The sequence below is a fragment of the Cherax quadricarinatus genome, chromosome 38 (genome assembly GCF_038502225.1).
Source record: "Cherax quadricarinatus isolate ZL_2023a chromosome 38, ASM3850222v1, whole genome shotgun sequence".
In the NCBI taxonomy this organism is placed as follows: Eukaryota; Metazoa; Arthropoda; class Malacostraca; order Decapoda; family Parastacidae; genus Cherax; species Cherax quadricarinatus.
Window position 1 is genome coordinate 8624826 of NC_091329.1, and position 16208 is coordinate 8641033.

General features: G+C 39.5%; 1 protein-coding gene across 2 annotated transcripts in view; it reads right to left on the bottom strand.

The window, feature by feature from the left end:
• Positions 1-16208, bottom strand: part of LOC128692998 (uncharacterized) — a 48438-nt gene that overhangs the window by 16933 nt on the left and 15297 nt on the right. For both annotated transcript variants that reach the window (XR_008407658.2, XM_053782434.2), the window contains exons 7-9: positions 1642-1773; positions 1166-1247; positions 686-795 (exon numbers count right to left, since the gene is read on the bottom strand). Coding sequence is in view for 1 of the 2 variants with exons in the window: in XM_053782434.2 (XP_053638409.2) it covers positions 686-795; positions 1166-1247; positions 1642-1773 (324 nt within the window). In the remaining variant the exon portion in view is untranslated. The remainder of the gene's footprint in view (positions 1-685; positions 796-1165; positions 1248-1641; positions 1774-16208) is intronic.

Sequence of the window (16208 nt, forward strand, 5' to 3'; positions counted from 1 at the left end):
TTTCTTAATACAGTTCAAATAATGTAGTTTATATGTAATAAAACAATGGTAGGCACAAAAGAGTCACTACTTATGTGATGCATTTTGGGCAAACTAATCCTAATGCTTAAATGTTACTTAAGAATGTGTAGTTAAGGACAGAGTAAAAAAGAGGGGAGGCAATGTGCACGAGTAAATAAAAAAGAAAAAGAGAATAGAGAAAAAAAAGAGGAAAAAAGAAAGAGAAAAAAAAGAGAAAAGAGAAAAAAAAGAAGAGAGAAAAATGAAGAGAAGAGAGAGAGAAAAATTAGATATACAGTGGAACCTTGAGTTTCGGCAGTAATCTGTTCTAGGAGCTAGGCCTAAACTTGAAAGGGCTGAAAGTCGAAGCAATATTTCCCATAAGAAATAATGTAATTACAATTAATCCATTCCAGACCCACAAAAATATTCACAAAAAATACATTTTTTAAAGAATAACTATAGTTTAATACACAAACAACAAATATAAATACGTACTTAAATGAGTAATACAATATATAAATAAAAATTTAAATGAACATTTAAAATCACATTTACGTACCTTTATTGAAGAGTCTTGCTGGCATCTGGAAGATAGGGAGGACTTATTGTTTGGAAGGGGAATCCCCTTCCATAACTAAGGAACAAGATGATACTTATGAATATTACAACAGGAATTACTAACCAATTTTTCTGCTTTTGAATTGGAGATCATATGCATCTGAGTGTAGCCAGAACCATGCACCTCCAGAGGCAATGCATTATGATAGCCAGTTGCTGTCCCTAGCTCATCATCTGTTATGGAAAATCAACAATGATCAGTAATCCACACTTTTCTCTGACAAACTAAAAAAAAAAAATTAAAATTTATTCATATCAATTCTAGTATACTGTGTGGTGAAAATTTAGGAAAATATGAAACCAAAGTGGAGGTACACATGGTATAAATAACTGCACTAGTACAATACTGCTCGTAAACAAAGCTTCCCTGTATGGAGCAAGGAGAAACATGAGAAGAAAAGAAATGGAACAGTAACAATGAAAAAAAAAAAAATGCAATCTGCAATGCTTGAAATTCCAAGACAAATAATATCAAAATCTTAATGATATAAACCGTAAACATAAACAAACAAAATGCTCATACTATACTTTAAGTTGTTCTTACCTTCTATGTCTGTAATGATGGAAACAAGCTCGTCGTCAACCTCAATATACCGTCGGTTGAAGTCAACCACACAATTCAAAGTCTGAAATATTATTGAAGATGAAAATGCTAAGTTGCTAATTATATCTGATCATTAATTTCTGACCTGTTGAACATAAAAACAAAACTTGTTTCCTAAGTATTAATGCAGCAAATTTTGAGTGATCAGTCGTAAGAAAAAAAGTGCAACAGAAAAATCAAAAGATGTGAGATAAAACAAAATATGAAAAATACTGTTATCATGATACACGTGTTCAAAGAGACTACAATGCAGACCCCTGAGAAAAGGAATAAACTGCCTCATGGAAAGTTAGGTAAGAAAAATTACATACATGAATACTGTATAGTACAGAAAAATGAATAAATAAGAAAAAATGATTGATTTCCACACTTATAAAACGAATGTTTTTTAACAGAACTACCACTTGAAAACTTACCAGAGACTGAGTGAGATCTGAAACACTGTTTGGTGTTAGGTTAGAAGATCTTTCTGAAGATTTCTGAACACAACCAGGACTGAGTGTATACAATCCTAAACTCTCTCGTGAGCTCCATCTCTGCAGTTCTGCCTGTTTAAACAAGTCACATAAGAACATAAGAACATAAGAAAGGAGGAACACTGCAGGAGGCCTGCTGGCCCATACTAGGCAGGTCCTTTACAATTCATCCCACTAACAAAACATTTGCCCAACCCAATTTTCAATGCCACCCAAGAAATAAGCTCTGATGTGAAAGTCCCACTCAAATCCAACCCCTCCCACTCATGTACTTATCCAACCTAGATTTGAAACTACCCAAAGTCCCAGCCTCAATAACTCAACTAGGTAGACTGTTCCACTCATCAACTACCCTATTTCCAAACCAATACTTTCCTATGTCCTTTCTAAATCTAAACTTATCTAATTTAAATCCATTACTGCGGGTTCTCTCTTGGAGAGACATCCTCAAGACCCTATTAATATCCCCTTTATTAATACCTATCTTCCACTTATACACTTCGATCAGGTCTCCCCTCATTCTTCGTCTAACAAGTGAATGTAACTTAAGAGTCTTCAATCGTTCTTCATAAGGAAGATTTCAAATGCTATGTATTAATTTAGTCACCCTATGCTGAATGTTTTCTAACGAATTTATGTCCATTTTGTAATACGGAGACCAGAACTGAGCTGCATAATCTAGGTGAGGCCTTACTAATGATGTATAAAGCTGCAGTATGACCTCTGGACTTCTGTTGCTTACACTTCTTGATATAAATCCCAGTAATCTATTTGCCTTATTACATACGCTTAGGCACTGCTGTCTTGGTTTAAGGTTGCTGCTCACCATAACCCCCAAGTCCTTTTCGCAATCTGTATGGCTAAGTTCTACATCATTTAACTTATAAATACTAGGGTTATGGGCACTCCCAAGCTTCAGAACCTTGCATTTATCTACATTGAACTGCATCTGCCACTTTTCTGACCAAGAATAGAGTTTGTTTAAATCCTCCTGAAGTTCCATAACATCTACGTTTGAATCAATTATCCTACCTATCTTTGTGTCATCGGCGAATTTGCTCATATCACTAGTAATTCCCTCATCAAGATCATTGATATATATTATAAACAACAATGGGCCCAAGACTGATCCCTGTGGAACGCCACTTGTTACAGATCCCCACTCGGATTTAACCCCATTTATGGACACTCTCTGCTTCCTGTCAGTGAGCCATGACTCGATCCACGAGAGCACTTTTCCCCCAATGCCATGAGCTGCCACTTTCTTTAACAGTCTATGGTGCGGAACTCTATCAAAAGCCTTACTAAAATCTAAGTAAATAATATCAAATTCTTTATTGTGGTCAACAGCCTCAAAAGCTTTACTGAAGAAAGTTAATAAATTAGTTAGACAAGACCGGCCTCTTGTGAATCCATGCTGAGTATCATTAATCAAGCTATGCTTATCGAGATGGCTTCTTATAATCTCAGCTATAATTGACTCTAGTAATTTGCCTACAATTGAGGTCAGGCTTATTGGGCGGTAATTTGATGGTAACGACTTGTCCCGTTTTAAAAATAGGAGTTACATTAGCCATCTTCCACATATCAGACACTACACCTGTTTGAAGAGATAAATTAAAAATATTAGTTAATGGTTCACAGAGTTCCATTTTGCATTCCTTAAGAACCCTTGAAAAAACCTCATCAGGACCCGGCGACTTATTTTGCTTCAGTCTGTCTATCTGCTTCACAACCATCTCACTAGTGACTGTGATGTTACATAATTTATCTTCTTCTAGCCCACTGTAAAAATTAATTACTGGAATATTGTTAGTGTCTTCCTGTGTAAAAACTGAGAGAAAATAATTATTTAAAATCAAGCACATTTCATTCTCTTTGTCAGTAAGGTGCCCATAGTTATTTTTAAGGGGACCTATCTTATCTCTAACTTTTGTTCTATAGACCTGGAAAAAACTTTTTGGGTTAGTTTTAGAATCCCTAGCAACTTTAATTTCATAGTCCCTTTTAGCTTTTCTTATCCCCTTTTTAATGTCCCTCTTAATGTCAATATACTGATTCATAAGATGACCCTCACCTCTTTTGATACGCCTATAAATTCCTTTCTTATGCCCTAGTAGATATTTGAGCCTATTATTCATCCATTTTGGGTCATTTCTATTTGATCTAATTTCTTTATATGGGATAAACGCTCTTTGAGCAGCATGTATAGTGTTCAGAAAACTGTCATATTGATAGCTCTCTTCGTTACCCCAGTCAACAGATGATAAGTGTTCTCTAAGCCCATCGTAATCTGCTAAGCGAAAATCTGGGACTGTTACTGAGTTATCGCTACTATCGTACTTCCATTCAATGCTAAATGTAATTGATTTGTGGTCGCTAGCACCCAGTTCCTCTGAAATTTCTAAATTATTAACAAGGGATTCATTGTAATAAAGTTGGTAGAATTACCGACAATATGTAAAGTAAAAGGACACAAGTGCAACTAATGTGACATTTTGATAAAGCTCCTGGAGAGCGAAACGTTGCCACAATAATGTCACATTAGTTGCACTTGTGTCCTTTTACTTTACAAGGGATTCATTGTTTGCCATAACTAAGTCAAGTAAGTTATTTCCCCTTGTAGGTTCTGTCACAAACTGCTTCAAAAAACAATCCTGAAATACTTCTAAGAAGTCGTATGATTCTAAATTCCCAGTCAAGAAATTCCAATCAACATGACTAAAGTTAAAGTCTCCTAGAATTACTACATTATCGTGCCTTGTGGCCTTAACAATTTCCTCCCATAGTAGTTTTCCTTGGTCCCTATCTAAGTTTGGGGGACGGTATATCACTCCTAAAATCAGTTTTTCATGCCCCTCTGAAAATTCTATCCAAACAGACTCTGTATGTGTTACTTCAGACTTAATACTTAACTTAATACTTAACTTAATGCTTAACATAAATGTTAAGCATACTAAAATTTTATCTTTCGTATATTGCTAATACAATATTTTATTAAAATTAGACTTAAATATAACCATTCATAACTTTGAATATTTAAATGTGAGAATAGTGTATGTGGAGAGAGAGAGAGAGAGAGAGAGAGAGAGAGAGAGAGAGAGAGAGAGAGAGAGAGAGAGAGAGAGAGAGAGAGAGAGAGAGAGAGAGAGAGAGAGAGATAGAGATAGAGATAGAGATAGAGATAGAGATAGAGATAGAGAGATAGAGAGATAGAGAGATAGAGAGATAGAGAGATAGAGAGAGAGATAGAGAGATAGAGAGATAGAGATAGAGATAGAGAGAGATAGAGAGAGATAGAGATAGAGAGAGAGAGATAGAGAGATAGAGAGAGAGAGATAGAGAGAGAGAGATAGAGAGAGATAGAGAGAGATAGAGAGAGAGAGATAGAGAGAGATAGAGAGAGAGAGATAGAGAGAGAGAGATAGAGAGAGAGAGATAGAGATAGAGAGAGATAGAGAGAGAGAGATAGAGAGAGAGAGAGAGAGAGAGATAGAGAGATAGAGAGAGAGAGAGATAGATAAGAGAGAGATAGAGAGAGAGAGAGATAGATAAGAGAGAGATAGAGATAGAGAGAGAGAGATAGAGAGAGAGATAGAGAGAGAGATAGAGAGAGAGATAGAGAGAGAGATAGAGATAGATAGATAGATAGATAGATAGATAGATAGAGAGAGCTGCAGCTGCCTCAGTACCCTACCTCTCTCAAGGGCAGGCACCTTACATTCCCTACACACCCACCACCTCAAGCTGACCACTTCATCATGAGGAGCCAGTCTATCAGCATCCTGTTGGCCAACATTAGAGGTTTCATTACTAATGTTGGAGAGCTCACACATAGCTTTGTGAACACTCGACGTCCCGACATGATAGCTGTTGTTGAAACATTTTTGGATGACAGGACTCCAGAAAATTTTGCAAGAATTGCTGGCTACACCTCATGGAAGAGAAGAGACAGGCAAGGGCAAGGAGGAGGTGTTGCTGTGTGCTTCTCTAAAAGTGTTCATGCCCAGCACATTGATGTTGCCACCCCTACACATCTTGAAATGATGTTCTTCAAGCTCTGTATAAACACTAGTACCTCTGTACTAGCATGTGCAATGTACAGACCTCAGTGGCAACATGCAGACCCTATCAACTTCCTAATGGAAAATATTGACTCCCTTCTGCTACAACACAACTGTCAACATATTATAATTGTTGGTGACCTCAACCAGCACCTTATACAGAGGGACTTTGATTACCTTCTTGCAGTGTTTGACATGAGAAACTTTGTTGATTTCCCTACTCATATCTCTGGCTCCTCCCTTGACCCAGTAGTGAGTGATCTGGCAGAAGGCATAGTCACTTGTCAAACTCTCGGCTACGCTTGGATCGTGCCTGACCACAAGGCTGTTTTTACTGGCACTTAAGATCCCAACAGAGCGAGGTGAGGAGTCCACACGCACAACCTGGCTATGGGAAAGAGGTAGTTGGCCAGCCCTTTGCTCTGACTCAGCCACCACCGACTGGAATGCTCTTCTCCAAGGGGATGTTGACAACCAAGTGAAAGAATTCACTGGACACATCCTTAATCTACAACAAGAACACATTCCTCACCGGCAATATGTGACTAAGCCTACAGATCAGCCTTGGTTTGGCTTCGTTGTAGAGAGGCTGCTACTGCTAAGTACAAAGCATGGCGAGAAGGTATAAGAGACATCCACCACCTATAACAGGAACTTGCACATGCAAGCCTGTAGGCATATGGGTGATGTTCAAAGAAAAGTGGGTCATTGCTAAATGGGAGGTGGACACTAAAAGAAAGTTAGCATCAGGTAGGGTAGGCTCCAAAACCTGGTGGTCCCTGGTCAAGGACAGACAAGGTTATCTGCCTGATGAACTTATTCCACCTCTAAATCGACAGGATGGGACCACCTCTACTAGTAGTCAAGAGAAGGCGGACCTCTTTGCTGAACACTTTGCTACCAAAATGCAAGTTCCTGATCCAGCAAGGGACCCTCCTTGGCTAGCAGCAAGAACTGTGTCAAAACTGTCAGTGGTGACAATAAGGCAGGAGGAGGTGCATTTCCTTCTTAAATCGCTTGACCAAGAAGAGGCTGTGGGCCCAGACAAATTGAGCCCAAGATTGTTGAGAAGATGTGCAGACCAGCTAGCAGCACTCTAACTCAAGGCCTTTCAGCACTGCCTAGTACAGTGTAAATGGCCCTCTCATGGAAAGAGGCAAATGTAGTCCCTGTTCACAAAAAAAGAAGAGCAGAGCAGAAATCAGCAACTACAGACAGTGTCACTCCTGTCAATCACTGGTAAGATCCTTGAGACAATAATCTCAAGACAAATGACAGAGTTTTTTGACTACCACTCACTACTTTGTGATCGTCAATATGGCTTCAGGAAAGGTTACTCTGCTGCTGATCTGTTGTTAAACCTCTCCACTAAGTGGCACCAGTCACTGGATGAATCCAAAGTCACCTGTGTGGTAGCACTGGACATTGCTGGCGCTTTCGACCGGGTGTGGCACCAGGGCCTCTTAGCAAAACTTCAAGCACTGGGAATTGCAGGCTCTACGCTATGTCTCCTCAGTGATTACCTTCATGGTATATCTCTAAGTGTAGTCCTCAATGGAACGGAATCAGCAAGGCATCCTATTGGGGCAAGTGTTCCACAAGGAAGCGTGCTGGGTCCATTGTTATGGAATGTCTACTTCAATGACCTTCATCTCATCCCAGAATCACATGCATATGCAGACGATACACTGTACGAGGCACAAGTACGCTCACACCTTGAGTATGCTCCACTTTCTTGGTTTGCCTGCCCCCCCTCTCATCTGCGACTGCTTGACAGAGTAGAGAACAGAGCAAGACGTCTCATCTCTCACCTGGACCCATCCTGGATAGATCTGTCATTTCAGCAGAGCCTTCAACATAGGAGGGATGTGGGTGGCCTTACTGTTATGTACAAGGCCAATATTGTCAAAATACCACACTTGGATCCACTTCGAGGACAGCGTGAAACAAGCTTTTATGCCACAAGACGGGCAGAAAGCAGCAACTTCACTCTGGCTGTACCCTTCTCCAGAACATCACTCCATCTGAGATCATACATACCCAGGATGACTCGAGTATGGAACACATTCGTACAGCATAATGATGTCGACGAGATAAAGTCAGTTGATCAAAATGAAAATGCTGGCCCACAGATGGCTCCAACTTCATCCTGTTCCCTACTTGTATGTCTCATAACAATAAAAATGCTTTCAAATGAGCTGATGTAGGTAACAGCTCTAGCTTACCAATAATAAAGTTAGGAATCCTTAACCTGTAAATAGCTGTCAATAAAGCTTAGGGATCCTTAACCTTCCTAAACTCTGAAAGAAAGAAAGAAAGAAAGAAAGAAAGAAAGAAAGAAAGAAAGAAAGAAAGAAAGAAAGAAAGAAAGAAAGAAAGAAAGAAAGAAAGAAAGAAAGAAAGAAAGAAAGAAAGCCCAAAGAAAGAAAGAAAGAAAGAAAGAAAGAAAGAAAGAAAGAAAGAAAGAAAGAAAGAAAGAAAGAAAGAAAGAAAGAAAGAAAGAAAGAAAGAAAGAAAGAAAGAAAGAAAGAAAGAAAGAAAGAAAGAAAGAAAGAAAGAAAGAAAGAAAGAAAGAAAGAAAGAAAGAAAGAAAGAAAGAAAGAAAGAAAGAAGAAGGAAAGAAAGAAGAAGGAAAGAAAGAAGAAGGAAGAAGGAAGGAAGGAAAGAAAACGAAAGAAGGAAAGAAAGAAAGAAAGTTTTTTTTTTTAAACACTGGTCATCTCCCACTGAAGTAGAGTAACCCAAAATACAAGAAACACTTTTACCATCACTCCGTCCATCAGTCTTGCCAGGGGTGCACCGATACTACAGTTCAAAACTGCAAATATTCCCACTCCTCCAGAATGCTGGCACTGTACTTCCCACCTCCAGGACTCAAGTCCAGCTAACCAGTGTCTCTGAATCCCTTTATAAATGTTACCTTGCTTACACTTAAATAACATGTCAAGTCATAAAACCCACTTGCTGGATGCCCGAGCACCTTGCTTATAAAACCTCCTTTACCCCCTACCACTGACCTTTCCTATGACCCCTACCTTGCCTTCCCTCCACTCCAGATACACAAATCCTACAAGCCATCTTATTTTGTTCTAGCCTTTCTGAATGTCTAAACCATCTTAACAACCCCTTCTCATTATAATAATAATCATGGGGGAGCACTAAACCTGTAGGATTATATAGCACCTGTGGGGAGGGGGATGGAAGGTATTCAAGATTCAATTCAGGGAACTGAAGCACAGATCCAATTCCCTAGACCAAGAGCCCCCTGCCAGCATCAAGGTATATTCCTTGAGGGGACAACCCCCTTCTCAGCCCACTGGATAATACTTTTAGGAACCCTGCACCTCCTCCTAAACTCCCAGCTACAGATTCTCTGCATAATATTTGCACCACACATTGCCCTCAGGCACAACATTTCCTACCACTCCATGGATAATGTTCTTTATCTCCAAAGATGCCTAATTGCACCACTCACCTTTTTCCCCTCATCAATTCTATTGTTTGCCTCCTCTTTCATAGACCCATCTGCTGACAAGTCCAATCCCAAATATCTGAACACATTCACTTTCTCCATACTCCCTCCCTCCAATCTGATATCCAATCTTTCATTATCTACATATTACGTTGAAATTAAGACACATGTGCAACATCTGGGTATCTTAATTGTAAATGTTTCGCCATCCAGTGGCTTTATCAATACAAATTCCAGGACATAACTTGAAGACAGTAGGACTATGTACAGAAGACGAGGTAATCAGTCCCTCAACCTAGGAGTAGGTGCGAAGAGCACCATAGTCGTGGAGATTTTGAAACAGAAGTAAAGAGCCTGGCGTTTATATACTAACGTCAGGTGTAGCAGACGAGGGCATAGTCACTGGTAGGCGGGATTCCCCAGTGGAAGTAGGTCTTTCCCAAAGATATGGGTTAGTTGTAGTAGTAGTTGTCGTAGTCGTGAAGGTTTATGTACATGTCCTTAGATCAAGATTCCATGATGTTGCAGTGTCTGACAAGTTGTGTAAGAATAGTATATAATACCGACAAGATGAAATTAAGACACATGTGCAACACCTGGGTATCTTAATTGTAGACGTTTCGCCATCCAGTGGCTTTATCAATACAAATTCCAGGACATAACTTGAAGACAGTAGGACTATGTACAGAAGATGAGGTAATCAGTCCCTCAACCTAGGGGTAGGTGCGAAAAGCACCGTAGTCGTGGAGATTCTGAAGCATAAGTAAGAAGCCTGGCGCTTATATACTAACATCAGGTGTAGCAGACGAGGGCATAGTCACTGGTAGGCGGGATTCCCCAGTGGAAGTAGGTCCTTCCCAAAGAGATGGGTTAGCGAGGCTCAAGTTAGGGCGTGTAGAAGAGAGGGAGACTACTTCCCAGTAAAAGTAGGTCTTAGACAGGGATGTGTAATGTCACCATGGTTGTTTAATATATTTATAGATGGGGTTGTAAAAAGTAAATGCTAGGGTGTTCAGGGGAGGGGTAGGATTAAATTATGGGGAATTAAATACAAAATGGGAATTGACACAGTTGCTTTTTGCTTATGATACTGTGCTTATGGGAGATTCTAAAGAAAAATTGCAAAGGTTAGTGGACGAGTTTGGGAGTGTGTGTAAAGGTAGAAAGTTGAAAGTGAACATAGAAAAGAGTAAGGTGATGAGGGTATCAATGATTTAGATAAAGAAAAATTGGATATCAAATTGGGGAGGAGGAGTATGGAAGAAGTGAATGTTTTCAGATACTTGGGAGTTGACATGTCGGCGGATGGATTTATGAAGGATGAGGTTAATCATAGAATTGATGAGGTAAAAAAGGTGAGTGGTGTGTTGAGGTATATGTGGAGACAAAAAACATTATCTATGGAGGCAAAGAAGGGAATGTATGAAAGTATAGTAGTACCAACACTCTTATATGGGTGTGAAGCTTGGATTGTGAATGCAGCAGCGAGGAGGCGGTTGGAGGCAGTGGAGATGTCCTGTCTAAGGGCAATGTGTGGTGTAAATATTATGCAGAAAATTTGGAGAGTGGAAATTAGGAGAAGGTGTGGAGTTAATAAAAGTATTAGTCAGTGGGCTGAAGAGGGGTTGTTGAGGTGGTTTGATCATTTAGAGAAGGGATCAAAGTAGAATGACATGGAGAGCGTATAAATCTGTAGGGGAAGGAAGGCGGGGTAGGGGTCGTCCTCGAAAAGGTTGGAAGAAAGGGGTAAGGGAGGTTTTGTGGACGAGGGGCTTGGACTTCCAGTAGGCGTGCATGAGTGTGTTCGATAGGAGTGAATGGAGACGAATGGTATTTGGGACCTGATGATCTGTTGGAGTGTGAGCAGGGTAATATTTAGTGAAGGGTTTCAGGGAAACCGGTTATTTTTATATAGCCGGACTCGAGTCCTGGAAATGGGAAGTTCAATGCCTGCACTCTAAAGGAGGGGTTCAGGATATTAGCAGTTTGGAGGGATATGTCGTGTATCTTTATACGTATATGCTTCTAAACTGTCGTGTTCTGAGCACCTCTGCAAAAACAGTGATTATGTGTGAAGTGAAAGTGTTGAATGATGATGAAAGTATTTTCTTTTTGGGGATTTTCTTACTTTTTGGATCGCCCTGCCTCGGTGGGAGACGGCCGACTTGCTTAAAAAAAAAAAAAAAAAAAAAAAAAAAAAAAAAAAAAAAAAAAAAAAAAAAAAAAAAAAAAAAAAAAATATATATATATATATATATATATATATATATAGATACCTAGGAAGTAGGTTGGTAAACAGCAACCACCCAGGGAGGTACCGTCCTGCCAAGTGAGTGTAAAACGAAAGCCTGTAATTGTTTTACACGATAGTAGGATTGCTTAAGTCTTTTTTTCTGTCTCATATACATGCAAGATTTCAGGCATGTCTTGTTACTTCTACGTACACTTAGGTTACACTACACATACATGTACAAGCATATATTATATACACACCCCTCTGGGTTTTCTTCTATTTTCTTACTAGTTCTTGTTCTTATTTCCTCTTATCTCCATGGGGAAGCAGAAGAGAATTCTTCCTCCGTAAGCCATGCGTGTAGTAAGAGTAGACTAAAATGCTGGGAGCAAGGGCCTAGTAACCCCTTCTCCTGTATACATTACTTAAGTTAAAAAAGAGAAACTTTTGTTTTTCTTTTTGGGCCACCCTGCCTCGGTGGGAAAGAGCTGATTTGTTGAAAGAGAGAAGAAAAATAAATGTAGATACAACTCATAATGCAGCAATAGCTGCTAATAAGGGTATGAAAGCCCAAAAATCAATTAGCTAATGAGGTCAGGAGGTAGAAAGAAAAACATTGTTTTGTAGATGTATTGTGAAGTAATCTGGTGATACCCCCTCACTCCAATGTTGAAACTTGTCTGCTGCCTTTGGCAAATATGAAACTAGCAGATTTATCTTTAACACATATGAAACTGACAGATGGTGTTTCTCTCTATTTCCCATTATTTTTCTCTCTTTCTTTCTCTGTAGCTCTCTCCCTCTTCTTGCATGTCTCTCCCAACATGTACGCATGTGTATTTTTTCGGGGACTGGGTTCTGCAGATATCTGAGTAGGGTATGCTGATGATGATGTGGAATGCTTGAATTAAATTTTGAGTATGAATTTTTTAATTTAAATTTTTTTTTGCAGCATTTTGATATATTCTAGAAGCTCATTGTAATGGATTAATATGAGTAGTAGTTAACTGGTAATGATGAATGGGGTGGAGAGAGATTATTGTTTTGCTGTGATTGTACTAATAACTGCTAATTCTGTGACCAATGGATTGTGCCTATTGTTTCTAAATCAACAGACCCACTGATTTTGTCCTACATTTTGTAAGTTTATTAACCCTTTCAGGGTTGGCAGAGCCTCTCCTAAACTTGTTCTCAGGGTCGGAAATTTTTCGGGGAAAAAAAAAAAAAAAAATCTTATGAAATGATAGAGAATCTTTTCCCAATCATAATGACACCAAAAGTATGAAATTTGATGGAAAACTTACAGAGTTATGCTCTCGCGAAGTTAGCGGTCTCAACGATGTTTATACATCGGTGGTTTCGCCCAATTTGAGCCCTATTTTCGACCATACCTATTTCGCTAGAACTCCATATTTTCTATCGAATGAGTACAAGAAACCACCTATTTACCAATTTCCACTATCAAATAACGTAGTCAGAAATTGGCAATTTTGCCAATTTCACACAAATTTCAAAATATGCCAATTTCCAAATAGGGTCCAGAATAAACAAGACAGACATTTCTGGCACTAAAATAACATTTCCTCTGTTCATTACTCATGTCCCCAGGCCTCTGTTACATTTCTTTTGTTTTCCACTTTGAATTTTTGTTCTCACAAAAATTAGACGATTTATGTTATGCAGACTGCTGCATTCGTGTAGAAACGGCGTAGAAATGGTATAAATAATATCAGGGCACTTGTGAAAGAATATTACACTCACCAGTAGATGTGTATTGGACACGTGGCATGATTTGTTTACCTTTGAACTTTGGCAAAAATCGAACATTTCTGCTACTTTGAGCTCAATTTCAAGGTACTTTTTTTTCATTGTGAAACCAATCAAAATCATCTCAATTTCCATAATATGTCTTCCATTCTATAAAATGAGACCAGGAAAACTAGAATACAACGTAAATAGCATACGAAAATACACTGCAAAGTCGCTGTTTTAAACCAAAAACAGGGTCGGAGTTTTTTTTCTCATTATGCACCGTGTGCTGCAGGATTTTTTTTATACCACGCACACTGACCACATAGACCCATTCTTTCATATGTAGGCCTACCAGCTCTCTCTCGCTAGATTTGAAGGTGCTAGAATTTATGCGTTCTAGTACGGCACCAACCCTGGCGTGCAAGCCGTACTAGTACGGCACCAACCCTGAAAGGGTTAAAATGAGGATTTACGGTAGTTGTTTTCATACACACAAGGACTTTTAATATGATTAGTTATTATGTCTGGTGCCTTAAAACTTTTAGATTTATTTATTAAGATCAGAACTGTTATTGTGTGTTTCACTCATCTTATTATAAATTTCTGTGCAATTTCATTAATGTTACTCATAGTTAAAGTCTGTATGAAATGTTATTGTATTTCCATAAAAAATGCATAAACTGTCAACAAATATATGTGAAACACTTAAAATATTATTTTTTTTATTTTATTATCACACTGGTCGATTCCCACCAAGGCAGGGTGGCCCGAAAAAGAAAAACTTTCACCATCATTCACTCCATCACTGTCTTGCCAGAAGGGTGCTTTACACTACAGTTTTTAAACTGCAACATTAACACCCCTCCTTCAGAGTGCAGGCACTGTACTTCCCATCTCCAGGACTCAAGTCCGGCCTGCCAGTTTCCCTGAACCCCTTCATAAATGTTACTTTGCTTACACTCCAACAGCACGTCAAGTATTAAAAACCATTTGTCTCCATTCACTCCTATCAAACACGCTCATGCATGCCTGCTGGAAGTCCAAGCCCCTCGCACACAAAACCTCCTTTACCCCCTCCCTCCAACCTTTCCTAGGCCGACTTAAAATATTACATTTTTCAAAAAGTGCTTATTTTTTTATGACTAGAAAAATTGTACAAAGTATGTTGTTCTTTTTCCGTGCCTATGGGGTTTGTGGTGAAACTTCATGAGTTTTCATGCCTATATGAACAGCCTGATAGTCAGATATAGGATTTCAAAACTTCTCATGTACATGGGTATGTAATGGTACAAGATACCAACATGATGGTCAGGAGAGACATGATGTTTTCTCCATGTAGTACACTTTATCAAGTAACTTCATAAAGCTCACTACCTAGACAAATCATCATCAGTAGAGATTCCATATATCACTGCATACATGTCTTCTTACCATCCTCACATGCATCAATGACCTTCACACCCAGTATACCACAGATAAACTGAGTTGGCTGAAGGCTACATTTCAGGTGGTTACAGTCTTTTCCATACTTACAAACAGGTTTGTGTACCTGGTAAAGTGTATGGTAGAGTTATAATTGAAAGAAGTAAGAGTAAGACGGAGAATAGGATAGCAGATGAACAAGGAGGCTTTAGGAAAGGTAGGGGGTGTGTGGACCAGGTGTTTACAGTGAAACATATAAGTGAACAGTATTTAGATAAGGCTAAAGAGGTCTTTGTGGCATTTATGGATTTGGAAAAGGCGTATGACAGGGTGGATAGGGGGGCAATGTGGCAGATGTTGCAAGTGTATGGTGTAGGAGGTAGGTTACTGAAAGCAGTGAAGAGTTTTTACGAGGATAGTGAGGCTCAAGTTAGAGTATGTAGAAAAGAGGGAAATTTTTTCCCAGTAAAAGTAGGCCTTAGACAAGGATGTGTGATGTCACCGTGGTTGTTTAATATATTTATAGATGGGGTTGTAAGAGAAGTAAATGCGAGGGTCTTGGCAAGAGGCGTGGAGTTAAAAGATAAAGAATCACACACAGGGTGGGAGTTATCACAGCTGCTCTTTGCTGATGACACTGTGCTCTTGGGAGATTCTGAAGAGAAGCTGCAGAGATTGGTGGATGAATTTGGTAGGGTGTGCAAAAGAAGAAAATTAAAGGTGAATACAGGAAAGAGTAAGGTTATGAGGATAACAAAAAGATTAGGTGATGAAAGATTGAATATCAGATTGGAGGGAGAGAGTATGGAGGAGGTGAATGTATTCAGATATTTGGGAGTGGACGTGTCAGCGGATGGGTCTATGAAAGATGAGGTGAATCATAGAATTGATGCGGGAAAAAGAGTGAGTGGTGCACTTAGGAGTCTGTGGAGACAGAGAACTTTGTCCTTGGAGGCAAAGAGGGGAATGTATGAGAGTATAGTTTTACCAACGCTCTTATATGGGTGTGAAGCATGGGTGATGAATGTTGCAGCGAGGAGAAGGCTGGAGGCAGTGGAGATGTCATGTCTGAGGGCAATGTGTGGTGTGAATATAATGCAGAGAATTCGTAGTTTGGAAGTTAGGAGGAGGTGCGGGATTACCAAAACTGTTGTCCAGAGGGCTGAGGAAGGGTTGTTGAGGTGGTTCGGACATGTAGAGAGAATGGAGCGAAACAGAATAACTTCAAGAGTGTATCAGTCTGTAGTGGAAGGAAGGCGGGGTAGGGGTCGGCCTAGGAAGGGTTGGAGGGAGGGGGTAAAGGAGGTTTTGTGTGCGAGGGGCTTGGACTTCCAGCAGGCATGCGTGAGCGTGTTTGATAGGAGTGAATGGAGACAAATGGTTTTTAATACTTGACGTGCTGTTGGAGTGTTAGCAAAGTAACATTTATGAAAGGATTCAGGGAAACCGGCAGGCCGGACTTGAGTCCTGGAGATGGGAAGTACAGTGCCTGCACTCTGAAGGAGGGGTGTTAATGTTGCAGTTTAAAAACTGTAGTGTAAAGCACCCTTCTGGCAAGACAGTG